We start from the raw sequence: 26,211 nt of genomic DNA, 5'->3' as shown, positions 1-26,211 counted from the left end.
AGATTTTCAAACACATGTTTGCCCCCAGTAGCTTCCAGGGATTCATCTGAGGGATACACAGACTCTGACATTGGTGGGAGCACATTGCTGGCCCCAAGAGGTGAAGGAGGATCTACCTAGAGGCTAGAGTGTGGATCCGTAAAGCTCAGCTTCCAACACAGACAGGAGTCAGTTTGAAGGCAGGACAGCGAAGCTGTGCAGGAATTACCCTGAAGAAACAAAGCACCCCAGCTCAGTTGGTTACAACAAGGCAAAACCTTTAATACATGAGTGCTTATTACATTAGCTGCTTCGGGGCTCTGACATCTTTGATTTCTGGTCATGTTTTTCTAACACGGAAAGGTGAACGCCTCCTTCAGGGCCACCTGGGCGGTTGGTGTCCTGAGGATTTGCATGAGTGGACGATGCGGACAACTGTGCACACACCTGGGGATTCGGAGATCCACTCCTCCCCCCCCCCCCAAGCCACCACTCGTGACTTTGAGTAAAGTCCTCTTCCAAGGAGGGAAGAATGTGGAGGTCCTTCCAGTAAAGAAGGAAGAAAGGAAAACATCTGGCACAGACACACAGAGAGAGAAACGATGTCATGGGATTGGCTTGAAAAGTCGGGGAGGGGCGGAGGAGTTAGGACCTGGAGGGCAAGGGGCGAAGTGTGGGAGAGGGCTGAGTCCATTTGGTTTCATTCTTTGTAAAAAGTAATACCATCACAAGGACCATGCCATGCAACCTCAGAGACACCTCTGTCCACTTCCCCCCAGGCCGTGCTGGGGCGGAGGGCAGAGGGTAGAGGTCAGTTCAGACGGGCGTGGTGCGCCTGTTGGCCGGATTATTATGCAATGACTCTTTGAACTCTTTGGGCGTGGAATTGTGGAACTGTAGAAAAGCGTGGTCCCGGTCGGAGTTGAGGAGGGTCCCCATGGTGATCTTTGAGGGGTCCCGGGAGAGGGTGAACATGGAGATGTCAGTGGAAGGGATGGTGTGGAAGCCTTTGCTGATGGGGGACAGGTCTCGGGACCTGGGCTCTGTGGAGCGGGAACTTGACCGCCTCCGGAATCTATACCTGTAGGGTGGAAGGCGAGCAAAGGTAGATTTCTTCAGGAGCTCCGAGTGGGATTTGGCACGTAACTGCTGATGTTTTTCTATATAGATGTGCACGGCGACTACTCCCACAATCTCCGCGATGATGAAAGAGAAGGCTCCGAAATAAAAGGACCAGCCATAAGAGTAACTCTTTTTGGAGTCACGCTGCCCAGGGTCTCCAGCATTGGCTGATATATAAACTATGATGCCGATGATGTTACTTAACCCTAAGAGAAGGGGAAAGAAAAACACATCCTTTATAATCCTCAGAGGTGACTGTCATTTTTAGGTTTGCAATATTTATATGTATAAAAAAATATGGAGGTGACAGGGAGAGAAGGGGATGGATTTATGACCAGGAAATCCAGCTGCTGAGCTCTTCTTGCAGGGTCTGTCCCTCGGGAAATGAAGAATTCTGCCGCTTCATTCTGGGTGGGAATTGTTCAGCTAAAGAATACACCTTACTCCTACAGCAAGTGCTGTAGAACTCAGAATACACGTATTTTCCCCTTAGAAGCAATTCGTTCCCTCCAAACTTGATCTTCAGCAATAAGTCATGAGGATGGTGAAGTGAACAAGATACAGCTCCCTGCCCTTGAGCTCCTCACCATTAGCAGAAGCAACTGACATGTGAATGCAATTACAGCAACATACAGTGAGGGTTCTACCAGAGATATATATAAAATGGTTCAGGAACAAAGAGAGAGAGAGAGAGGGAGAGGGAGAGAGAATGACTAAGCCACTTTGTTCTGAAGACAAGGTGAAATTTGAGAAGGGTCCTAACATCTCCTGGTGAGCCGCGAGATGAAGGGCGGTTGACAACACAGTTGAAAATGACTTACTAGTAGGGTTTTAACTTGGATGATGGGGAGGTTGATGGTATCTTGAGCTAAAATAAGAGGCAGCAGAGAGAACAGGCTTAGAGAAGAGTTGGGTTGGAAGTGCTTATTGAGAGTTTAGATGTGGCTGCCAGTGGACATATGTGGGTCTAGAGCTGCAGTTTGGGGAATGAATGAGCGCACCGGGAAAGCGCAGTAGCTAACTGAGTCTTTTCATTGGCACAGGATATGATAATGCTTTAGATTAGCTATTGTCACGCATCAGGGATTGGGGACCATGAAGCTGTTGTCCCCAGTAGGCAAGGTCTAGAGACTTAGTGTCCCCAAGTGCCAATGGAGTAGCCCTGGAAAGAGCTGCCCAGGTGCTTGGAGAGAAACTGATTCTCTAGGAATTAGAAGCAATAGAACCTGAGGGCCTGGGGGTTGCCCTCATCTGTGAAGACTTCTCTCACAGTTACTGCTCCAAAGGTGACTATGCCTCTTTGTATCTCTTTGATTTAAGGGCCTCATCTAGGCCTTGATATCACTGATGACTCAGGGAGGCGGGTACATCAGTTGGTGTTTCCTTGCCTCCAAATCCAGGCCGCCTGTAGGGTGGTTCAAAATGGAGGCTGTTCCTCACTATAGTTCCCAGTACCAGTTGCTAAATAACCATTTCCAATGGCCTGCTGAGGATCCTCTCCGTTCCTTGAATGCCCCATACTCTTCCTGGGGGTCCCGAAGATCTCCCCAACCAAAGGGAGTCCAGCAAGCAAAGGGTTAAAGACGGTGGCGTCCAGCAACTAAAGGGTTAAAGCTTGGCATGGCAAGGGGCCCCCCCCCCCCCACTCTGCTCCAGTGCTGCCGGGTTCCGGACTGGCTGGTTCTCATGCATTAAGGGGAATTCATATTTTGAATGAGAGCTCTGGCCATGCTCCATCTAGGAGTTGCCCCTAGAGGACAGGGCCAGGGTCCGCTCCTTCTCTGTCTCCTCTTGGCCTTTACCCAGCACAGGCCCTCCGCAGGTGGGCAGCGAGTTCTAATTACTGAGATATTTCTTCATATGGGGGTTGACACAGCCAGCCCTGTGTCAGGCTGCAGGAAACCACAGGATAAAATAACGGCTCCTCTTTCTGGAGTGTCAGTTTGGCTTGAAGATGAGCAGGGAAGACACATTCTTTTATATTAAAATGAACATGGATATAGTAAGGAGGAGAGAGCAGAATTCACATGAATTTTTAAGTATAAATGGGAGATAGACTTCAAAGACATTTCAGCTCCCAGAAGGTGGCTGCTGGTGATGCCCCCTGACTCCCCAGGGCCATGTTTTCACGCTCCTCCGCCCACAGGGAAATTTTGGTGGCAAAGTTTGAGAAGGCCCGAAAGGAAGTCTTTGCTGGAAAAAGACAAAAGAAGCTCAAAGAGAGGCTCGGAGGTCAGCCCGGGTTAAAGGAGGTGGCAAACCAAGTGAGCTGCCACTTATTTCTAGGGCACTGATGATGTGTTGGGCACTGTGCAAAGTCTTATCTCCATGATCTCAATGAATCATTGCAACAGGCCGGCTTGAAAAAAAACATACCCATCTTTTACAAATGAGGAAACTGGGACACAGAGAAGATAAACAACTTCCCTAGTCAACACAGCTGGGAAATGGCAGACTTTGGATTTGAACCCAGGACTGTCTCTTAGCCATGGGCAGATTTATTTCTTGTTTTCTTCAGATCTTTATTGGAGTATAATTGCTTTACACTGTTGTGCCAGTTTCTGCTGTACAACAACGTGAGTCAGCTGAATTTATACATATATCCCCATATCCCCTCCTTCCTGAGCCTCCCTCCCACCCTCCCTGTCCCACCCCTCTAGGTCATCACCCATCATGGAATTGATCTCTCGTTGTTATGCAGCAGCTTCCCACTAGCTATCTATTTTACATTTGGTGGTGTGTATCTGTCAATGCTACTCTCTCATTCTGTCCCATGGGTGGATTTCGATTTCAGTAACAAAGCTTAGGAAGAACAAGATGTGAGTGGGCAATCACTTTCTTCCAACCATTAGACCGTAAGCTCCCCGAGGGCACACCTAGGCTAGGTTTGTTCATTGCTATGGCCTCATCTCCTTGCCCAGAGCCTGACCCACAGCAAGAGCACAGTGCGTATTTGTTGAATTGAGTCAGCATGAGAATTAAATGGTACAATGTATATAGTAGCAGCTGCTATGCCTCCAGCAGTTACTGTGGGCTAGATGCAGTTCTAGGCACATTCCATATACCAACTATTTAATCCTCTGAACAGCCTTAAGAGGGAGAGCCGTTATTACCCTCATTTTTCAGATGAGGAAACTGAGGCACAGAGTGGTTAGGAGACTTGCCTAAGGTTACACAGCAGGGAAGTGGTAGAGCCACGATTTGCACCCATGGTCTTGAGCATCATGCCCAGTGCCTGGCACATAGTAGGTACTCAAGAAAGGGTTGTTGACTGCTTGCCTGAAACCACAGAACCTTAGAATAACAGCAAAAAAGAGCCTTAGAGAGTGCTGAATCCTCCCAAACTTTCATGTCTTAGGTCGAAAAACGGAGGCTCTTCAGTGTCCTCAGGGAGACGAGTGGTTGGGGAGATATGGAGGATGAGACCCTCAGCTTCTGGCTTCCCCTCAGGGCATTGCCGCCCTGCCCTTCATGTTCCCGGTTCCCGTGTGTCTAATCTACCTGCCATCTCTCACAACAACACCCACTGGGAGAAGAAGTTTGCTGGTGACACACATTCCCCTAACAATCCCCTTGGGGGACAAAATAATGATCTTCTCCTGTTCAGGAAACCCTCATGTCAGCACAACACAGCATCCTCTGGGTCAGTCAGCGCCCAGGAGGTCTGGAGGGGCCACCAGCAACTAGAATGTGCCTCGAAGCAACACGAGTGCCTGGGTTTTCCGGCTGTGGCCCTCTGTCCATACAGAGCATCACCTTTGGGCTGATCTTACTCTTCTGACAAGACGGTGGTCTTCCCCCTGGCCTGTCGTTTGAGTTGGTTCCCAGAGACTCAGAGCTGGAGGCCAGCCACCTTCCCCATTTCACAGAGGGGGAAACAGTAGGGAAGAAACTTGAGCAAGATCTTGGAGGGGCTGGGATGCCAGGCTTCCAACTTCGGAACTATATTGTGTTGCTTTTCCAATGCTGGAAAATAATATCATGCTTTTTATGCTCAACCTCCTTCCAACAACCCTATGAAATAGGTACTATTATTATTTCCCATTTTACAGTCATGGAAACCAAGTCATGGGGAGTTGGTAAAATTCCTAAGCCCCACAGGTAGAGCCAGAATTCAAATCCATTTTATACTCTTCCCCACTGTTTCCACCCCAGTACATATTCTGCTATTATTCTGCCAATGTTCTGCCGTTATCAAAGTTTGAAGGTCATCACCAAAGAGTCAAGCTCCTCTCCTCCCACCCTACCTTTTTCTTTTCATCCCTAAAGCATTTCATCCAGATGGCATTGACTAAGGGGTGGGGCAGGAAGAGGTTGTAAAGCAAAGGAGGAGTAGAAACCCAGAGGGAAGAGAGGAAGATGAGGAGGGCGGAGGAGGCATGGAGGTGAAGGGAGGAGAGAGGAGGCAGGAAGAGGAAGGGGTCCTGTCTCATCCTGCTTGCCGCCCTGTTCACCTTCCGGTCAAGGCTGCTATTGATGATAAGGTCTTCCCCGAGAGCATCTGGGGGCTGCTGGTTTTCACCTTGTTCCCAGAGGTGCTTTGAACAGTCTGAGGATTTGAGCGCTTGCAGAGCTGTGAACAATAGTTAACCAGCAAACACAGGTCTCGAAGGGCCAGAGGTAGTGTATGACCACATCCAAGTGAACAGAAAGGTGGACCACTTTAAAACATACTGAACCCGTCTCTCAGGTGACACATTACACACACCATACATGCTCCTGGTCCACTATGTGTAATACATACACGCTCTTATTAATCATTCTCCCCCTGCCTGAGCTGACCTGGGTACCCGTCTCCTCCTCATCTTCCCTCTGTGCACCCTCAGCTAGAGTGTCAGTATCTTTGGTTCTAATTAAAGTCTTTGGTTCTCATTCTTAACACACAAATTGAACATTTTCTTGCTCCTTCCCCGGAGGGAACCCTGAAGAGCATCGCTTTGTCCTTGTGGCCCTGGCTTGGCTTTGGTGTCTGTGATGCTCTCAGGGCTGAGGTCAGATGCTCACCTGCAGAGACAAAAAAGATGCCCGCGCTGAGGATGACGTTGTGTCTGCTGCGGTGGAACTCGCTGGCCGCCACGCAGAGCCCGCCGAAGAAGAGCAGCGTGACGCTGAGGATGGGGAAGACGCTCGAGGCCCTCACAGCCCCTGCGGAGAGAAGGAGAGAGGGTTCCGCCTGCACCTAACCAGCCCCAGGACCCCGCCTCCATGGCCATGGGGGTGCCTGGTTGGAGGACAACACGTGAGCAGGGGGATAGAGCCTGCGTCTACCATGGGCACACGACCAGTGCAGTCACTCAGGGCCCTGTGCTGGGGTTAAGGCTCTACAGTCCCCATCCTGAAATTCTTAACAGCTTTATCTTTGAATGTGTGTTTTAAGTCTGATAGGCCAGTGGAGCGTGTGCCACGGGTTTGGAGCGGGCCCGACTCCCATGGCATCCTAACCCCACCACCTCCCCACCTCCCGTTCTCCTTGGGATCGGTCTTCAGCTGCTCACTTCCCCGCCCCAACCAGAGACCACTGCCACCCCTGTCTCTTGGCAGGGGACCTGGGAGAATCAGAGTTGGGTGAAAGCCTTAGGTATCTGCAAGGGTATGCACTCACCCCTTGAGTGTCCCTGTGCTGGAGGGAGTGTGACATTACATAGCACATGAAAGACAGCACAACATGTGAGAGATGGCAGAAGAAAGGGAAAAGCTTTTTTGCATGCATTTTGAACCAGGATCCTGGGAGTTTCATTTTGCACTGGGCCCTGCAAATCATGTAGCCGGTGGGGTAGCCCAGGACTCCCCTTAGATAATAAGCTGCTCACCAAAGCAGAGTCTTTCCCAACACAAACCTACATTTGCATTGTACTGAGTCTGGCGATGCCCATTTGATACCCATTTAGTCACTGAATAAACAAATGAATTTAGTTACTCATTCAACAATATTTTCGGGCAGCTACCAAATACCAGGTGCTGTGCTGGGTCCTGGGAGCACTGGTGGAAATGTTTAAGCACCGCAAGGGCGCAAGGGCGAAGTGCTGCCCTCCTAAGGGGAGGAAGGGGCCGCTGTCTGAAGGCTGGAGCGGCAGCATCCTAGTGTTAACGCTTCTGTTGCTGGATCACTGAGAGGACCTAAGGTTCTGGGGGGAGGGGCCTTCAGGTGGGGATCCCAGTGTTTACCCAATAGGTATAAGAGTATTTCCTGGAATACCCGGGCCAGAATATCAGTTGGATAAATTCTGTGTTCACTGAGGTACAAAAGAGCTAAGGTCCTGCCGTTACGGAGCTTATATTCTAATAGAGATGATGGGCAGGACCCGCTACCTAATTTGCAGGGCTCTGTGCAGAATGAAAATGTAAGGCCTCTTGTTCCAAAAGTATTAAGAATTTCCAGATGGCATGATAATGAGATTGATCATGGTGATACTTTTGAAATGTATACAAGTATCAAATCACTACGTTGTGTCACAGAAACCAACATAGAGTTGTTGGTCAGCTATACTTCAAATACAAACAAACAAACAAACTCATAGGAAAAGAGGTCAGATTTGTGGTGACCAGAGGTGGGGGATGGGGGGAGGGGGAATTAGATGAAGGCGGTCAAAAGGTCCAAGCTTCCAGTTATAAGATAAATAAGTGCTAGGGATATAATGTACAACATGATAAATAAAGTTAACAGCTGGATGTTATAAATAAAAATGAAAAGAGTAAATTCTAAGATTTCTCATCACAAGAAAAAAAATTTTTCTTCTAGTTCTTTAACTTTGTATCTACATGAGAGTCTGGATGTTCACCAAACTTGTTGAGGTTATCATCTCATGATGTATGTAAGTCAAACCATCACGCATTACCTTAAACTTATACAGTGCTGTGTGTCTGTTATATATCAATAAAACTGGAATAAAATAAAATAAAATAAAATAAAAATATGACCATCAAAGACAAATAAAAAAAGAAGAAGAAGAATTTCAAGATAGTGAGAGCAGAGCATGGACCCAGGTGTGGGGCCCTTGAAGGGCAGGCTGGTGTGGCTGAAAGGGCTTAAAGGACCCAGGCTTGTGCTGACTGTGGCTTGGACCGGCATGGCAGGCAGGTGGGGACAGGTGTTGGACTCAAGATATATTTTGCAGGTAAAGCCAACAGAATTGGCGGTGGGATGTGAGAGAAAGAGGTGTTAAGGATGACTCCCAGGCCTGGTGCTTAGCCGCTGAGCCGACGGTGGCATCTTGAAGGTCACGGCACACGTGCGGGAGGAGCAGTGGGGCAGCAGGAGGGGGTGTCGGTTCATTTCTGGCGTGGAAGTTCAAAGCTCAGGTTCAGAACTTTACGCCCCTGCACATATTCTGTGTTTTCCTGCGGGTTCAGCTGCAGCCCTTCCTTTTGCTACTACGTGACGGTGTTCCTCCTCCAAATGCAGAGGGCTGGACACGATGCAAGGACAGACTTTTGTTTGTTTGTGTTTATGGAAAAAGTTTTCTGCAAGTTTGGTAGCTGATTTAGCTGACGGGGATTGCCTGTGAGGACCGATGGAGGAGAACTGGGGTGAGGGGTCAAGGGCAGACCGGGTGAGGTTCTCTCCATGAGAAGAGGAAAATGAAAGAGTTCTAGCTTTTGCTTAAGGATGACCATCCCAAGTTCCCTAACAATGGGGTCTGGGCAGACCAGGGTCCCAGTAACTGTCCCTGCTGCAATGGGCAGGTTTTGGAAGTGGCTTCAAACTGCCTAGAAACCTTGATGGGAGAAGTGAGGCGTGGTGGGAGGGGTCCTGGCCACCCTGACCTCAGGGAGCCTGGTTAGATCAGTTGTCATCCTGGTTTCAGGAGTCCTGGCCCAGTCCCGGCTTGCCCTGCACTGCCCTACAGATCTTGGCTCCCACACAGGCTTGCAGGAGGCAGGGCTGGCCCCCTGGTTCCTTTAGCCCCCAGGTCAGGGGGGGTGGGGCTGAGAAGTAGGCGCTGGGGTCTTGGGTGGGCACATGGGCCCTGCTGTGGGCATAGCTTATTTACATCTTCTAAATATTTACACATATGACCTATGGGTTTCCATGTGAACCTTGGCCCCGGGCCCCACAAATATTAGGGGTGGGTCTGTCCACAGTGATCTCAATCACCTGTTAGGAACTTGTGCACAAATCTTTAAAGCAATCATTTGCATTGTGTACTTGATGGGAATTGCTCGAATACTCAATGTGATGAGTTCAACTGATTAAAGGGGAGTACCTTAAAAACAATTTAAAAAAAACTTTCAAAGTGTGATTCAGGTATGATTATGCCTGAAGAAGATAGGCTGAATGTTGGAAGCTACTGAAATGTGTGGCCATGAGGTATAGAAAGTAGTTGTCTCTCATGTGATGCAGGAACCATCTGGCAACCAATTGGTGGCCAGAGCCCACCTCTACCCTACAAGTGAGATGAGAGCAGATTCTATAAACTCAGGCTACAGGTGTTGGCCTCATGCAGGACATGTTCTGCTGTCATTTTCTCCTAAGTCGGTTGGAGTCTACCCTGGATTTGTTCTTTCCTTTCCTTTCCTTTCCTCTCCTCTCATCTCCTCTCCTTTCCTCCCCTCTCCTTTCCTTTCCTTTGCCATGCCTCGCAGCTTGTGGGGTCTTAGTTCCCTGACCAGGGATCGAACCCAGGCCATGACAGTGAAAGCGCCAAGTTCTAACCACTGGACCACCAGGGAATTCGTAACTCTGGGTTCATTTTATCCAGACAAACAAAAAGGTTTCTGTTTGGCTTCAGGACAAATAACGAGGTTTTACTGTCTTCCTTCCCTGTTTCTCCTTCCCAATCTACCTGGGGCTAAGCTGGGGTCTTGTGGGGGAAGGGAAGCTTGTTCCAGTGTTATTCCACCATTGGTGTCTGAGCAGGGCTTGGCCAAGTCCAATGCTATATTAGGGGGGTCTCTAGTCAACAGGACCTATGGACGATTAAACCTTCTGCTATGGGTTTAAGCTGTAGCCTCCCCAACAGCACACGAGAAAGAAGAAATAGCAGAAAAATCAATGTGCAGGAGCCCATCCCGCTAGGGTGTGGTCACAACAGGACCTGGCAGAACATGTACTGCATGTGCCCGGAGACCCCTGCAGGCACGTGACCCTGGCCCCACGTGACTGGGTCGGGGATTCCCAAACTCCCAGCAGGAAATTTGTGTGCTCGGTAAGGTCCCCCCTTAACCTGGTTCTGTAGTGATGGTGAGGAAAAGCGACGGATCTTTTGGAAGAATTTAACATCAGTTTTGCAAGTAGTGAAGTAGAAGTCACAGTTATGTTTAGTCCCCAACAGGGAAAACATTAAAATAGGAAAGAAAACAAAAAACTATAGGCACTCTGGTAAAACCCTACTGGTGGTAACTTTAAAATCATCCTCTTTTGAGGAGGTCCAAGTAGTCTACCTCATCCCCCAAACTTTGGTCAAGCTACCTCTCTAAATGTGGGCTCTATCCCCACATCAGATCTTTTTAAGCTGCTCCTATAAGTCCTAGTCAGCATTTGGATAAATCCTAGTAGATGGATAAGGACTGAAAAAAGAGAAATAATATGTTTGTGTTTTAAAAATTAACTTAGAAAATGACCGTTTCTTTCAAATTAACCCCCTGCGCCACTTCCATTGTCATGTGATTAAAGGCTCACGTATAGACCCAGAGCCATATCTGCAGAGTAGCAAGCATGAGTAGACCTCAAAATGATTTTAATTGTAAACACATTCTTCTTGAGCTAGGAGTTACAGCATAATCTGAATAGCACAATTTCTTAAAGTTTTTATTTATAATAGCAGTTTAAAAAAAAACCCTCACATTTAACACTCTCTAATAGTAAATTAGTCAGTGCCTTAGAATTTTCCTTCCGAGTGAACTCGACACACCTCCCTGTTGAAGAAATTCTATTTCAATTACCTTAAATCCCCAATTCTCTCTGAGCCTGGATCAATGTCAGGCCCGTGGCTGCCATTGACCTTGGCCGTTGCTCATCCCACGCCGCAAAAAAGAGCCAATGTGTATGGTTTCAAGAGTACATGTTGGCCCTGGGCTGTGTCGTGTGCATCAGCTTACTTAATTTTCATGATCCTGTCAGATGGATGACATTATCATCTTCGTTGCTGACTTTAAAGAAAGGTGAGAGATGAGAGGTAAAGCAGCTTGGCCCAGGTCCAACCCAGCTAGTAGGGTGTCAGCAGAGTAAAAGCCTGGGTTGACCAGAATCCAGAGCCCATGCTCTAAGCCAGCACACTCTGCTGTCTCCCACATGCTGAGTTTGTGATAGTTCCATGTCATATCCAGGTTACTGACCTTGGGACAATCTAGGGGGAGACACTGGACCTGCCCCAATGAGACTGAAATTGAAGAGGGGTGAACCTTGGTTTGCTTTTATTCTCCCAGGTCTTGCCCCTTAGGACCTCGCCCATTAGCATCTCACCCATTAGCACCTCACCCATTAGCACCTCGCCCATTAGCACCTCAAATCAACCCTCTTGGGAAGGTGAAAACTTGTATTCAAGTTGAAGAAAATCCTTAGAGTTTCTCCTAAGCAGACTAAAAAGAACTTTCCAGTTTTGACTCACCTCTTTTCTTTTCCCCCTATTTTTAGTTCATTGAATGAAAGAGACTCAGATATCAGAACCACCTGAATGTCTCCGTCTAGTCGCAAAGATTTTCCTGAAGCTTCTTTGCACGTATCCATTTCTGGGGCTGGATATTGGGGAGCCTCAAACTCAGAGGCAGCTGGGCAACATCAGGGCAGCCCTCCTCGCCAGCACCCACACCCCACTCTGGGGAACACGCGAAGGCGTAACTTACGCAGGAGGTACTCAGCTGTGTCCTGTTCGTAGTCAGCATCTTCGGGGAAGTGATCGATTTTCTTGCACACGCCTCGGAAAGCCCCTGTGGAAACAAACGTGGCCCTGAGCTGGGGGCGCGAAAAGAGCCCCTGGGGCTCAGCCTGGGTCCTCACCCCCATGGTGAAAATCCTTCATGGTTGTTGCGGGTTTTGCCTGGGTTGGCCCATCAGCATCTTTCTTGGGGCATAAAAAGGAGATCAGCAAAGGAAAAAAATAAAAATAAAGCTGGAGATGGAAACTTTCTGCTTCCTAGATTTTGCATGATGTTGGGATCTATTTAGAAGGGCTAAGAGCTATGAAGCATACGCATTCATTAATAAGAACTGTCTTATCATCTTTTTTCCTTTTTTTCCCAATTAGTGAGGGGAAGGGGGAAAAGGAAGCAGAATACACATACATATACATATATATGTATGTGTATATATATATATAAATTTATCTTCCCAGTTTACAAGGGGAAAGGAGGAAAGGAAGCAGAATACATATATATATATACATATATATGTATGTGTGTATATATATACATTTATCTTCCCATTTTATAAGTGAGGCAGCTTGAGGCAGATGGCCATAAGAATTTTGCTTGATATCATACGGGTAAGTGGTAGAGCCAAAATTCCAACCGAAGTCCGCTGACTCCTCGGTGTGGATTCCAGGCACGGATTCTGGAGTAACCCACTCTCCCTCGGAGATAAGGCTCCTCTCTGACACAGCACCATCCCCTTCCACCCTCCCCTTGCCCAGGACCACAGCTTGCTGTGCTCTGCGGTGTGGCTCACCCCTTCAGGAGGCACAGAATGGCCCGGCTGCTTCCTGGGGAAACTGACTGTCAGCATCTTCCTTCCTTTCCTTTTCTTTGACATCAGCCTGACTTAACTCATTGTGGGTGTTTGACAATCGTTGCGGGTGTTTGTTAACTAGCCAATTAACCAATCTCTGGGGCAGCTCATGGCTCTGCCAGTTCTCATAAATGACAAACAATTTCAGAACCTCTCACCGCAACACAGCAAGAAATCACGCCTTATTGTTCTTGTCTCTGACGGCAGAGATGGCATGGATGTGAGGGGCAGGGTGGTGTCGTGGACAGAGGACAAGGTTTATGTTCACACGTCGCTGGGCTTATATTTCAGAACAGTTACTGTAAGAACGAAATAAGGCCATATATGAAGATGGGATAATTTTTGCAAAGCGCTAGGCACAGCTTAATAATGGCCAGCGCTGTTTAAGTGCTTCCAGTGGGCCAGGCACAGAGCTGAAAGCAGCATTCTTCTCTCATTTACTGTTCTCCGCTGCCCTAGGAGGTAAGGACTATTCATACTGACATCTGATGATGAGACAACGCAGGATCACAGAGGAGAGAGAGTTGTCACAGCTGGTGGAGGGAAGAATCAATATTTGAATCCGGGCTTTAGCATTTCACTATGAATGGTAGCCATTATTAGTATGCCTATCATTATCTCCTAATAATGAGTGCCATGTATTTTTTAAAAATTTATTTTATTGAAGTATAGTTGATTTACAATGTTGTGTTAGTTTCTGCTGTACAGCGATGTGATTCAGTTATACATATATATATATATATATAAGTGTTCATATTCTTTTCCATTATGGTTTATTGCAGGATATTGAATACAGTTCCCTGTGCTGTACAGTAGGACCTTGTTGTGTATCCATCCTACATATAACAGTTTGCATCTGCTAATCTCAGACTCCCAATCCATCCTCCCATACTGCCCCCTACCCTTGGCAACCACAAGTCTGTTCTGCAAGTCTATTTCTGTTTCGTGGAAGTTCACTTATGTCAATTTTAGGTTCCACATGTAGGTGATATCATACGGTATTTGTCTTTCTCTTTCTGACTTACTTTACTCAGTATGATAATATCTAGGTTCATTCATGTTGCTGCAAATGGCATTTTTTGTTCTTTTTTATGGCTGAGTAATATTCCATTGTGTGTGTGTGTGTGTGTGTGTGTGTGTGTATGTGTGTGTGTGTACGTATGTATATATACACCACATCCTCCTCATCCATTCATCTACAGATGGACATTTAGGTTGCTTCCATGTCTTGAAGAGTGCCACGTATTTAACCCACACTGTAAAGTAGGCTCCAAATCAGAGGCCTTTCACAATAAATGCAATGCAATATGAGCCCATCCTCTTGGTTCTGATTCTCTGCTTACCAGGCAAAGAATGGACGCAGAACCAAGAAGAGGGGGTCATGGAGAGAAGGCTTGAAGACTTAAGGAAAATCCTGGAAGAAAGACAAACTCAGACTTCCTTCCCTGATTTTGAAAAAAGGCCTTCATTTTCTTTGTTTGGATTTTAGAGTTTCATTCAGTAGCTTTCACATTTAATCTTTAGCTGAACCCTTCCTTCCTATGAAATCTGTTTCGGAAAATGTGAAACAGCTAATAATAGGTGGTTCCATAACCACTGTCCTTGCCCTGCTCTGTGGCCTCTTTGTTTTTAAGCCCTGTCCCCTTCCAGTTGGCTGGTCACAAATCAGAATAAGTCACACTCATGAAGCACTTCCCATACAACACGTGCTATTCTAAACGCTTTACATGTTCTATCCTCTCTAGCTCTCAAGACAGCCTGGTGAGGTACCTGGTGTTATGAGCCCTATTTTACAGATGAGGAAACCGGAAGTAAGTGATTTCCCCAAGGACACAGCTCTAAGTGGCACACTCAAGGGTAAGTCTTCCAGACTCCAAAGCCAAGTTCATAACCACTACTGTGAACTGCGCTCTCTTCAACACTTTTTGGAGTTGTAAGCAAAATCCTTTGCCAGATGGCTTTATGATAATTTCATGGTCCATCCACTGCTATGAACTGGAAGGTTGATTTTGCCATCCACCATGCTTATTCCACGATGTACGTCAGAGGCCTCAGAGCAAGGCAAGGACGGTGCTTGCGGGACCACCTATTTACATTTTCCACGAAAGATTTCACAGGAAGGAAAAGTTCAGCTGAAGATTAAATGTGAAAGCTACTGAAACAGACCAGTCAGAACCACGTGGGAATAAGGAACTACACACATGCCCCCATCTGCTTGTGAAATGGGCCTCACCTAAGGTGGCTTAAGGCAGCTTGAAACTAGAATATAGAGCCAGCAAACACCAGTAGCTCCTGGAGAAACAGTCATGAATTTTAAATGGTCCAAAGCGTCCCACCACCCGTTTTGTATAGCCCACGAGCTAAGGCTGGTTTTTGCATATGTAGATGATTGGAAAAAAATCAGAAGAAGAATATTGTTTCATGACAAGAAAAAAATAGACGAAATTCAACTTTCAGTGTCTATAAATAAAATTGTTTTGAAACACAACCATGCCCATTTGTTTATGGTTTTTGTGCCAAAATGGCAGAGCTGAGTAGCTGAGGCACAGGCGGCAAAGCCAAAAATATTGGCTCTCTGGTTAAGGAAAGTTCTGCTGATGGCTGATCTAAAGATTTCTGTCCTGGGAAGTAGCACAAACTCTGGGAGGGCAAAAACGGAAAGCAAACAGGAGTTTGGGCCTTCTTGGGGCTGGAGGACGTCCTCCAGACTGTGCTTCTAAAGCAGATAATTCTCCCTTAGGGCAAATCTGGGTTATGGAATGTTTTGCTTGGTGTTTTTGTTTGTTTGTTTTGTTCTGCTTTTTACTTGTAGGTGTTTTTTGGGTTTTTTTGTTGTTGTTGTTGTTGTTTTTTGGCCTTGCTCTGACATGCAGGATCTTAGTTCCTAACCAGGGATTGAACCCACGTCCCCTGCAGTGGAAGCGCAGAGTCCTAACCACTGGACCACCAGGGAATTCCCTTATACTTTAAAAAAATTAAATATGTTGCTGCGATTTAAAATTCAGGATATGTCATAGGAAAGCCTGATTTGCCGCTTCTCTTTAAAAATGGGGCACTCCGTCCCACATCCCCATGCGAAAACAATCCCAGCAGCTGGGCATGAGCAACCCCACCCCCCACCGCCGCCTTTGGATGTCGCTCTCGAGTTGGCCAAAGTCCCCACCAGGCCCTACGTCACTTGAGGTACCTATGGCAAACTCGCTCTCCAAACCTCAGTTTCTTTTTCTACAGGATGAAAATCATAGCAAGAATAACTTCATGGGGCCGTCATGAGGATTAATCGAGGCTGTAATAGCAGTTACAGCGCCTGGCCCTGCACTCAACGCTTTCCACGGAGCTCTTTTAATCAGGCAATGACGTAAGGCCCTTCGTACAGTCCCTGGCACACAGTAAGAACTCAATAAATTATAGCTATTCCTACCATTGGTTTTTGGTAGGTATTTTAGGACCAGAAGAGACACATTGGTGCCACGGTGAGATTTTAAGAAGCAGTATAAAAGGAAAGGGAATCAAGAATGTCCCTGAGGAAGACTCCACACGGAAAATAAAGCTGCTGGCACCATAAGTCATACACTCATCAAAAAGTGAACTTGGCCACTCATATAAGTCGCATACTGCCAGCTCCCAGAAATAGCCACTATTTAGCATTTCTGTATATTTCCTTCTAGGATCCCTCCCATCCCCCACCCCATCCCCAACCCCAGGCTTTTCGCACACACATGGTTTTATAAAATCGGGATCTTGCTATTCTTCTTCTCACTTCCATGTTCTCATGAGTATTTCCCCACATCAGTAAATCTAAGGGAAAAAAGGATGGGATTGGACTTGCCTATGAACTGCACAGGATGGAGCCGATGCTGAAAACAGGTACCCTGCGAGGATGAAGTCAGGATACAGATAAGCACTGTCCTAGCACCGTTTAGGCTAAGGCGCTCGGGCAGAGAGAAGCAAAAACCAGGAACGTGGTAATCCAGGAGCAAGATCAGTGGTGGTTGGTCTGGGAGACAGATCCAGGGGTTACAGGGGAGAGGTGACGGGAACCCAGGGTACATCACGTAGGAGACCAAGGTTGTGAGAACCCACAGACCCCAGGACCCCAGGAAGAGGTTTGGAATGGCAGGTAGAGCCAGGAGAGGTTTCTTGAAGTGTTGACATGTAATCACAGAGACTGGCTTTGGGGTGACAACAAGCCTTATCTGGGTGGAGAAGATGGCACTAACAGTTTATCTCTGGCTCAGACAACAGAAGGATACTTCCCTCCTATGAAGAAGGCACCTCCTTTAAATCAACAATCCTTCTCAAAGGTTGAACCACAGAAACAGTCCCATTATAATCAAGAATGAGATAGGAATGCCCACAATTGCCTCATCATGCACCATGATTCTATAAGTTCCAGTGCAAGAAAAAAATAAGACAAAATTGAGTTATATGCAATAACTGGAAAAAAATGATAATTTTACCCTATTTTTTTTTCTATTGCCAGGTGATAGAATAGTCTATGGGAAGCTGGAGGCAATTTGCTAGGAAAAAAATAGTAGCATGAGTGAAAGAACTCAGGAAGGTGGCTTCCTCTAAGATACTAGACCATACAATAAAGCTCTAATAATTAAGTGATTGTGGTGCGGACATTTAAAAAGAACATTTACTAGGATACTTTTTCAAAGCAGAGAAATGTTACAAAGAAAACAAGAAGCCATCCATTATTCCATATTCAGATAATCCCTGTTAAATTAAAAGAATATATGTATGTGGTTAGAAAATTCAAAGAGTATATATAGAAAGGCATAAGACTAAAGTAAAAGCGCTTCCCTCATCACCAAAAACTATCTCACCTGATAACTTCCTGGAGTGATTTTTGTTAACTGAATGTTGAATGAAATCATGTCTAAGCTGAGATCTGAAGGTTAATTGAAAGTTAATCAGGGTAAGGGAGGTGTGTGGCTTCAGGCAGAGTGGAATAGCGTGTGAGATGATGAGAGGGAGTGAGTGAGAGAAAAACCCATTTGGGGGACTCAGAGTAGTTCCTGGTGTTTAGAGGACCAGTGGCGGCTGGTCTGGGGGACAGATCCGGTGGTCACCGGTGATAAGGTAATGGGTATCTGGGGTAGGGCAGGCATGAGAACTGGGCTGTGAAGATTGATTGATTCAACCAACCTCCCTCCCTTCCTTCCTTCCTTCCTTCCCCCAAATTTATCACACACCCACAGTGTACCAGAGCTGTTTTAAGTCCTAGGACTTGACGAGTGGCCAAAACAGACAAGATTCTGGCCCTCAAAACACACCTTCTCATCAGAAAAGAGCGTCTATAGACTTAGTCAATAAAAGAACAAGATGACTGTGCTCTGAGGGAAACCCCCAGGATGATGTGATGGTGGTACGCATTGGGTGGGGGAGGTGGTGGACAATTTGGGTAGTCTGTGGGGACATCTGAGCTCAGACCTGAATAAAGAGAAGGAGTCAGTTGTGTGAAGAGCCAAAGAAAGTGCTTTACAGGCTGAGGGCACTGCAAGCGCACAGGCTCTGGAGCTGGGAATGGACTTGGTTAGTTTGGGGAACAGAAGGGAGGCCAGTGGGTGGAACAGGGCCTATTGTGGTGGTGTTACTGGGTCCACCAGCTGCCCTAGAAGCTGTCCCTTCAGCACTGAGTTCTCCGCGATGTCTAGGAGGCTGAGTTGCACAAGGACCAAGGTCAACTCCATCTCTCCCTTAGGATCAAGGTAACTTAAAGGACCTATGTGGCCCTGAGTGCCTTCCAGACATGCAAGCGAGGCAGCCAGGGTGGTGAGGGAGCCCCCAAAATGGGACATTTGTGTTTTTGACTGTTGAAGTGCTTGTCACATATCTCTAGGGAAAGTGGTGCTTCCACGTTCTTTGTCTCAGTTTCCATCCTGAGTATTTCTTCTCAGATCTGAGTGATGTGGGCACCCAGCCTGATCCTGGGAAATGACCATCAACAGTCACGAAGCACAGATTAGGCTGCTTTGCTGGGAATTTCTTTTTTTTCTTCAAGTTTTTTTTAAATTGAAGTATAGTTGATTTACAGTGTGGTGTTAGTTTCAGGTGTACAGCAAAGTGATTTGGTTATACATACATATATACCTATTTTTTTTTCAGATTATTTTCTTTTATAGGTTATTACAAAATATTGAATATAGTTCCCTGGGATTTTTACAAACAAGTCAGATTCTTGCAATCTGGAGAAACAGAGGCTGCCCCCTCTTCAGCAGGTATGTATCTGAATGGCAGAGAGGTTGTGTGGTACAGTGGTAGGAACAAAGCTTGGAGCCCTCAGGCCTGAGTTCGAATCTCTGTTCCACCACTTGCTAACTTACTAGGTGGCCACCTTGGGTAAGTTATTTCTTCCCTTGAGCCTTGGTCTCCTCATCTGTAAAATATCAATAATCTGCAGATGTTAGGATTTCTCAAAGAAGTAAGTACACTATCTGCAGTTTGTTTAGATGTGCTCTGTGCCAGGCCTTGGGTTAAGGGATGTCTGGGTACCAACTACCACCCCATGAAGCAGGCATCCTGCTGGTCGTAGGCTGGGATGAGGAACGTGGGTTCTGGAGCTAGACTGCCTGGGTGTGAGTGCCGGCTGTGTCACGTATTAGCTTCAAGTGACTTAATTTATGTGTGTCTCAGTGTCCTCACTTGTAAACTAAGAATACTAATGGTATTGAGCTTGTGGGGCTTAATGAGGACGAGAAGAGTTGGTATTTGTCAAATGCTGTAGAGCCATGGTTAGTATTATGTGTGTGTTAATTCAATCAATCAATTTCTAGATGGGGAAACTGAGACCTAAAACCAAGGTCTGTCTAACTAACCCCGGAGCCTGAGATCTTAGCAAAATCCCCTAAGTGGTACTAACACAGCGCTGGGCACTGAGAAGACAGTTCTTACTGTTAGTGCTAACTCTATTTCGTGCATGGGGGGAGAGGAAGCCGGGGGGAAGCTGGAGATCGTGTCTCCTCCCTGCCGCCCTCATATGGACATAGCCTCACATGTGCGGATCTGTGTGTGTGGGTGTGTGTGCGTGTGCACCCGTACAGGGCTGAGCCAGACAGGGAGCCTGAGGAGTCGTCACACCCCAGCAGGAATAGGCCCAGACCACCTGCTGTACCATGTTTGGGCAAAGGCCAGACGCAGCTTTTCTGGGTCAGCTAAAGACAACTCTGCCTTTAGTGGTTTTGGCTTCAAGTCAGGAAATACTGAACCCAGGGCAGAAAGACCTGGGGAGGTGAGAGTGTCATCTAAGGCCCAACCTTTCCAAGTTTGCTGTCCTGAAGGGAGAGCCTGCCTGGGGGGCGGCTGTCCCCAGGATGTCCCTCCTCTGATAGGAGATCACATTGGCAGAGCCTCTCGATGGCCTTCAGGAGGGTCCGCCACCATCCGCCTCCTGTGAACCATGAGTAGCCCATATTGATGGTCCTGGGGCAGAATTTGGTGGCTGTGGTACCACCCAACCCAACAAAGGATTATTTCTCAGCAGTCTCTGGACAGTTACCATGTGCTCAGAGTGAGGGTGGATATTCCTAACCAGCCCACCGAGCCCAACATCAGTGCCCAGAACCTGGTCCAACCCAGAAACACAGCCAAACCACTGCCCAGAGCTTGGCACCCATCCCAGCCATGAGTCCAGCTGGTGTAATCAAATTCCAGACTCCCAAAGTCCAGGGCAGAATCAAAACCAAGGCTCACTGGAGACCAGGGCTCTGGGTCTTTTGTTAACACCCCACTGAGATGAATTTGCCTTGAGAAATCAGGAAAGAAGAACCAACATCATTTGTTTATACCCTGGAAGTATTTATGTTAAGGAAGCAAAAGTTACCACCTGATTTGTAAGGATGTTTGGGTTCCTGGTGTTAAAGCAGATCTTTATTACAGAGGATAAGGTGCCTTAAAACAGTGGTTCTCAACATGGGCTGCACATGGGACTTACGGGGGCTGGGGGCACAGTAGGAAAATTCTGATGCTTAGTTCTACACCTGGAAATTCTTACTTAATTAGTCAGGGCATCTGGAGTTTGCAAAGCTCCCCAGATGAGGCTAACTGTTCAGCTGAGGTTGAAACCCACAGCCTTTAGGGGACACCGTCCACTTAAAGATAGGGACCATTACTTCACAGGAAATAATAAAGTTCAAAGATGTGCTTCCAACTTTATCTTGAAAATGAAATGATCATTTATGAGAATATGTTTATTTTGTCTTATGTTTTCTAGCTATGCACTAGGGTGAACCAGAAAGCAAGTTATGTGGATTTTTTCAGTGGGAGGAAGGCATCCTTTGATAAAATCGCATGATGGTCCAATATAAAATCTTTCACTATCCCAGCTGGATTATAAAGTCTGACTTTCAGAGCAGGATCATCAAGTGGGTCATTTTTGCAAAAAATATTTGAACATGTCATCATTTTCTCAAGGGCTTCTCTTAATCCTTTGATATTCAAATCACTGTGACGCGCCTATCACATCATCACTCTTATGGGTTTTCTCTTCTCCCATTGTTCCCCAGTGCCCCTCTGCCAGGCTCTCGGCCACCCATGGCTGGCATGTCACACCACGCCAGCAGATCCCCCATACCCCTCACATCCATCTCATGAAGTCCTGCGTATTTTGCGAGAGACACAATCTCACTTTGCAGTCACCGTTGCCTTCTATTTGCATAGTATGGTCACACATTGGCAGCAGCTGGCAATCAGAGAGAGGCTGCCTGGCAAAGACCATCAATGGTAGGGTATTAAATGGGGGTGGGGTGGGATGGGGTTGGGGGCTGCGTTTGAGTAGAGACTGGTTTTATAAATGGTCTGGCGATGAATCCCATGTTCACATTAAGAGGAGTTTGCTGGCTTGTCCGTGCCACCTCTCATGTGCAGGGATTTGGGTAATGGAGTCACCGAAAATGAGGACCCTGCACTGCACTTGGTCTCTCTGAGCAAGACGAAGCACTTGGGGGTACAGCAAGTAAGGCTCACGGCTCCTAATAAGAGCACCATTGGAGTGAGTGAGTTAAGGAGAAATAAGCATAGTCTCCTGAGGTTCCTGAACTGCTGTAGGTGCACATCCTGATTCAGTCTTTTGTTTAACAGATGTCTACGGAGGTGCCTGCTTTGCATTAAACAGTGTCCTGGGCATGTCGGATTCATCAGGGAATGAAGCAGACTAGGTTCTGGGATCTCAAGGCTGTTATATGCTAGTGGGGCGAGACCAAGAGTGAACAAATAAATAAACGAAACAAAGTTTTCTATAACACGGAAAAGGTAATTTCAAACAGTGATAAATGCCGTGAAAATGAGAAACCCTGGAGAGAGAGTGAGCTGGGGGCAGTGGGGGGAAATCGTGAGATGGGGTGGACAGGGAAGGCCTCTCTGAGAAGGTGACCTGAGTGACAAGATGAAGCCACTCAAAGGAAGATTTGAGGGAAGAATTTTCTAGGAAGAGGGCACCACAAGTGCAAAGACCCCAGGGAAGGATAATACTTAGTGTGTTTCTAGAACCAAGGGACGTGCGTGGACCAGTGAGTGAGGGGGAGGCAGGATAAGACCAGTTTCATGAAACAGGCAGATAATGGAGTCCCTTCTAGGCCAGGGCTGGAAGCTGGAAAGGCGTGTCGTTCATGCTGTTGGAGGGTTTTACACATCTGAGAAACACAATCTGATTTACAGCTTTAGAAGATCTCTTAGAAGACGGCAGGGGCTTACAGAGGAGCAAGAAGGGAGGAGCATCTCTAGAGGAGTCGTTGAAAGCCATTGTGAACATTCTGAAGAAATAACTGGCAATGGGGGAGGAACGGTGGTCCAGCCAGAGTCCAGCAGAGCCACCCAGAGAGAGATGCTTGATCAAGAGAGTGTCCTGCCTGAGAACCAAGTACAGGAAGTTGAGCTCAGAGCCGGGCACTGTGGGTGCTACCTGTCCTTCTCTGCACCCCATTCTAGGCCTGATGTATTTCTGAAGAGCCTGATGTTGGGGATTTTGCTTGATCGACCCATTTGCTGGGTTTGGGGTAAAATCTTTCCCTGGTCCTTAGTTATTTGGTTAATTGCAGGCTCAACTGAAACACCAGCCTAACCCAAAGCCCAGGTCCTAGCCTGTCCTGGAGCAGAGTGGAGAGCGCAGCCCATCCTGGCTGAGACAGCAGTTCTATCCAGTTCTGTGTTCTAGGACCCCTTTGCAGCCTGGCACCTAGCCCGGCACCTGGAACTTCACAGACGCTGGTGTAGGTTTAACCACTTAGGAAGAGTAAGCCACATGTTTGGGGTACCAGGAAAGCAGGGGAGGGGTACAGAGAAAGAAAAAAATGAGAATTGGAAATTAATTGATATTTGACTTTTACAAAAGATCATCAAAATAGCACAGAAAAAAATCTAGAAGTGTGTTGATCTTTATTGAATAGCTTAGTATTATTATTTTAATATTGGATCATCTATGAGGGTGGAATGGTCACCGTAATCATTTGGCTTCTAAAAATCATTTTAATCTGCCTCGGCAAGCATTGGCTGGAGTCGAGAACCCATCCGTTTCCAGACCATACAGGTGGCTGTGGCCATTGGCAGGGCCTCTGGGGAGAAGGCCATGGCCCCTTCATCTCTGCTGCTTGTACGCGGTGACGTTTTTCTTCCAGAGGTGCCTGGAAACGTCAGACCCACTCACCTAAGAATCACCTGGGCTCTTAGGGGAAAAAAGCACATTTCTGGGCCCCCTACATGACTCAGCGAGTTAGGGAGAGCCTGAGAAGCTGCATTTTAGTAGGCTCCTCCAGTATTCTGATGAGCAAGAGTGTCTGAGAGCCACATGCTGCAGTCAGATGGATGCGTGGTCATTGTCACACACACAGAGGACTCGGCCTCTGTGGGTACGTGAGGCCTTGGCTGGGGAACAGGTCCAGACAGGGTTTTGGAGGGTTTGTGGAGAGCGATTCCCTCTTACAAGATTGAGGTTGAGGCCATACAAGATTTTTTCTCAACTAACGAGCATCACACAGCCCTGAGTCCCTGACCCCAGCTGTGTGCTCGGAGCAGCCCACCGCTTGGACTTGGCTTTCACATTCCCAGGTGCTAGCAGTTCCCAAAGGCAGCACCACACGTGGTCTTAGAGACACACTCACAGGCCTGAGGGACATTCATTGTGCAGCTTGAAACCTACTCCTCGTTACTGGACCCCTTCATTTGTTCTTTAACTCCTGTAAGCAGCATGTGAATGGCACACTGACCATATAACGGGGGAGGTATGCGGTTCAAAAGGTTATTATTATTTTTTGATAGACTTTACTTTTAAGAGCAGTTTTAGATTCACAGGAAAATTGAGGGGATGGTCCACAGATTTCCCATATCCTCCTGTCCCCACACATGCGTAGCCTCCCCATTGTCTGCATCCTCATCAGAGTGGTACCTCTGTTATAATTGATGAACTTACATTGACACATGGTTATCACTCAAATCTATAGTTTACATTATGGCTCATTTTTTTTTTTAATAAATTTATTTATTTATTTATTGGCTGTGTTGGGTCTTCATTGCTGTGCATGGGCTTTCTCTAGTTGTGGCGAGTGAGGTCTACTCTTCCTTGTGGTGTGCAGGCTTCTCATCGTGGTGACTTCTCTTGTTGCAGAGCACAGGCTCTAGGTGGGCAGGCTTCAGTAGTTGTGGCACAGGGGCTCAGTAGCTGTGGCTTTCAGGATCTAGAGTGCAGGCTCAGTAGTTCTGGCACACGGGCTTCGTTTCTCCGCGGTATATGGGATCTTCCCAGACCCAGGCTCGAACCCCGTGTCTCCTGCACTGGCAGCTGGATTCTTAACTCCTGCGCCACCAGGGAAGCCCCTAGGGTTCATTCTTGGTGTTGTGTATTCTATGGGTTTGGACAAATGTGTAACAATATGTATCCATCATGATAGTATCACACAGAGTAGTTTCACTGCCTTAAAAAATCCTGTGTTTCACCTATTCATCTATCCCTCCACCGAACCCCTGGCAATCACTGTTCCTTTTACTGTCTCCATAGCTTTGCCGTTTCCAGAATGTCATATAGTTGGAATCACACAGTATGTGGCCTTTTCAGATGTTTCTTTCATTCAGTAATATGCATTTAGCATTCCTCCATGTCTTTTCATGGCTACATAGCTCGTTTCTTCTTAGCATTGAATAATATTCCATTGTCCGGATGTGCTACAGTTTATTTATCCACTCCCCTCCTGAAGGACATCTTGGTTGCTTCCAGATTTGGGCAATAGTGAACATAGTTGCTATACATATCCATGTGTAGGTTGTTGTGTAGATATAAATGCCAAGGAGTATTTGGGTAAATACCAAGGTGCGTGATTGCTGAATCGTACGTAAGAGTATGTTTACTTCTATAAGAAAGAGCCAAACTGTCCTCCAGAGGGGCTGTTCCATTTTGCACTCCCACCAGCAATGCGTGAGGGTTCCTGCTGCTCCACATCCTGGCCAGCATTTGGTTGTGTCAGCATTCTGGATTTTGGCCATTCCCATAGGAGCTTGGTGGTGTCTCATGGTTTTAATTTGAATTTGCCTGATGACTATGTGATGTGGAGCATATTTTCATATGCTTATTTGCCATCTATATGTCTTCTTTGGTGACATGTCTGTTATGATGTTTGGTTCATTTCAAAATCAGGTTCCTTGTTTTCTTATCGTTGGTTTTTCAGAATTACTCATATATTTTGGGTAACGGCCCTTTATTGGATGTGTCTTTGGCAGATATTTTTTTCCCAGTCTCTGGCTTATCTTCTCATTTTTCTTGACATTGTCTTTATAAAAGGTTGTTTTTTCAACCTTAATTTGGCACTTTCTTCATTAAAAAAATAATCCAGAAAAGTTTTGGTTTTTTTGTGAAGTGGCATCTTTTAACTCTTGAGGGACCTGGGCTCAGATTTCCGCCCCCTGCAATCTCCATGAACATGTTGCAGGATCAAACCCACAAACCTGGAGTTTATGCCGAAATTGTCTGTATAGAAAGTCACATTTTTTGACATTTTGTGCCATTCTGACTCCGCTGCCCTGAGAAGGGGGAGAGAGAGTCTCCTGCATCTGTTTCCAGCTACCCTGGACTGCTCATTTCAACCTTCACTGGGCAGCTCTGCCCAGTGCGAACAGATTTGCTCCCAAGCAAATCCATCCTGGGCCCTGACATTTATCCAGCATCTTTAACTCTCTTCTATTCATTAAGCATGGGTGGTTGCCATGGCAACCATTAACTGCACCTGACATCCAGGAATAGTTCTGGCGTTTCGAGCAAACACCATCCTGGGATTTTAGTTCTGTAAGGTAAAGCGCCTGGCTGCCTCCCTGTAACCTGTGTGGATGTCATGGTTTTTCCCCTGAATCTGAGTGGCCCTGCAGGCTTCTTGCCTATCTGGGCAAGAGAAAGAAGGTGAGGCCTCTTCCTCCAGATCCCCCATTCTCCCTGTCCACTCACCCACTGGAGTCTTTCTGAGTTG

The 26,211-nt window shown here is 46.8% G+C and overlaps 1 protein-coding gene across 1 annotated transcript in view; it reads right to left on the bottom strand.

Moving 5' to 3' along the window:
- Positions 1-236: 236 nt before the first annotated feature.
- The window catches only part of CACNG3 (calcium voltage-gated channel auxiliary subunit gamma 3), an 85,716-nt gene continuing 59,741 nt past the window's right edge, over positions 237-26,211 (bottom strand). Inside the window, exons 2-4 of the mRNA XM_057750619.1 lie at positions 11,884-11,967; positions 6,106-6,246; positions 237-1,307 (exon numbers count right to left, since the gene is read on the bottom strand). Of these exons, the coding sequence (XP_057606602.1) occupies positions 796-1,307; positions 6,106-6,246; positions 11,884-11,967 (737 nt within the window). The 3' untranslated portion in view covers positions 237-795. The remainder of the gene's footprint in view (positions 1,308-6,105; positions 6,247-11,883; positions 11,968-26,211) is intronic.

Source organism: Hippopotamus amphibius, chromosome 9 (assembly GCF_030028045.1).
Source record: "Hippopotamus amphibius kiboko isolate mHipAmp2 chromosome 9, mHipAmp2.hap2, whole genome shotgun sequence".
Classification (NCBI taxonomy): Eukaryota; Metazoa; Chordata; class Mammalia; order Artiodactyla; family Hippopotamidae; genus Hippopotamus; species Hippopotamus amphibius.
Note: the sequence above shows the minus strand (reverse complement) of the source record. Positions and strands in the feature narration are given on the sequence as shown.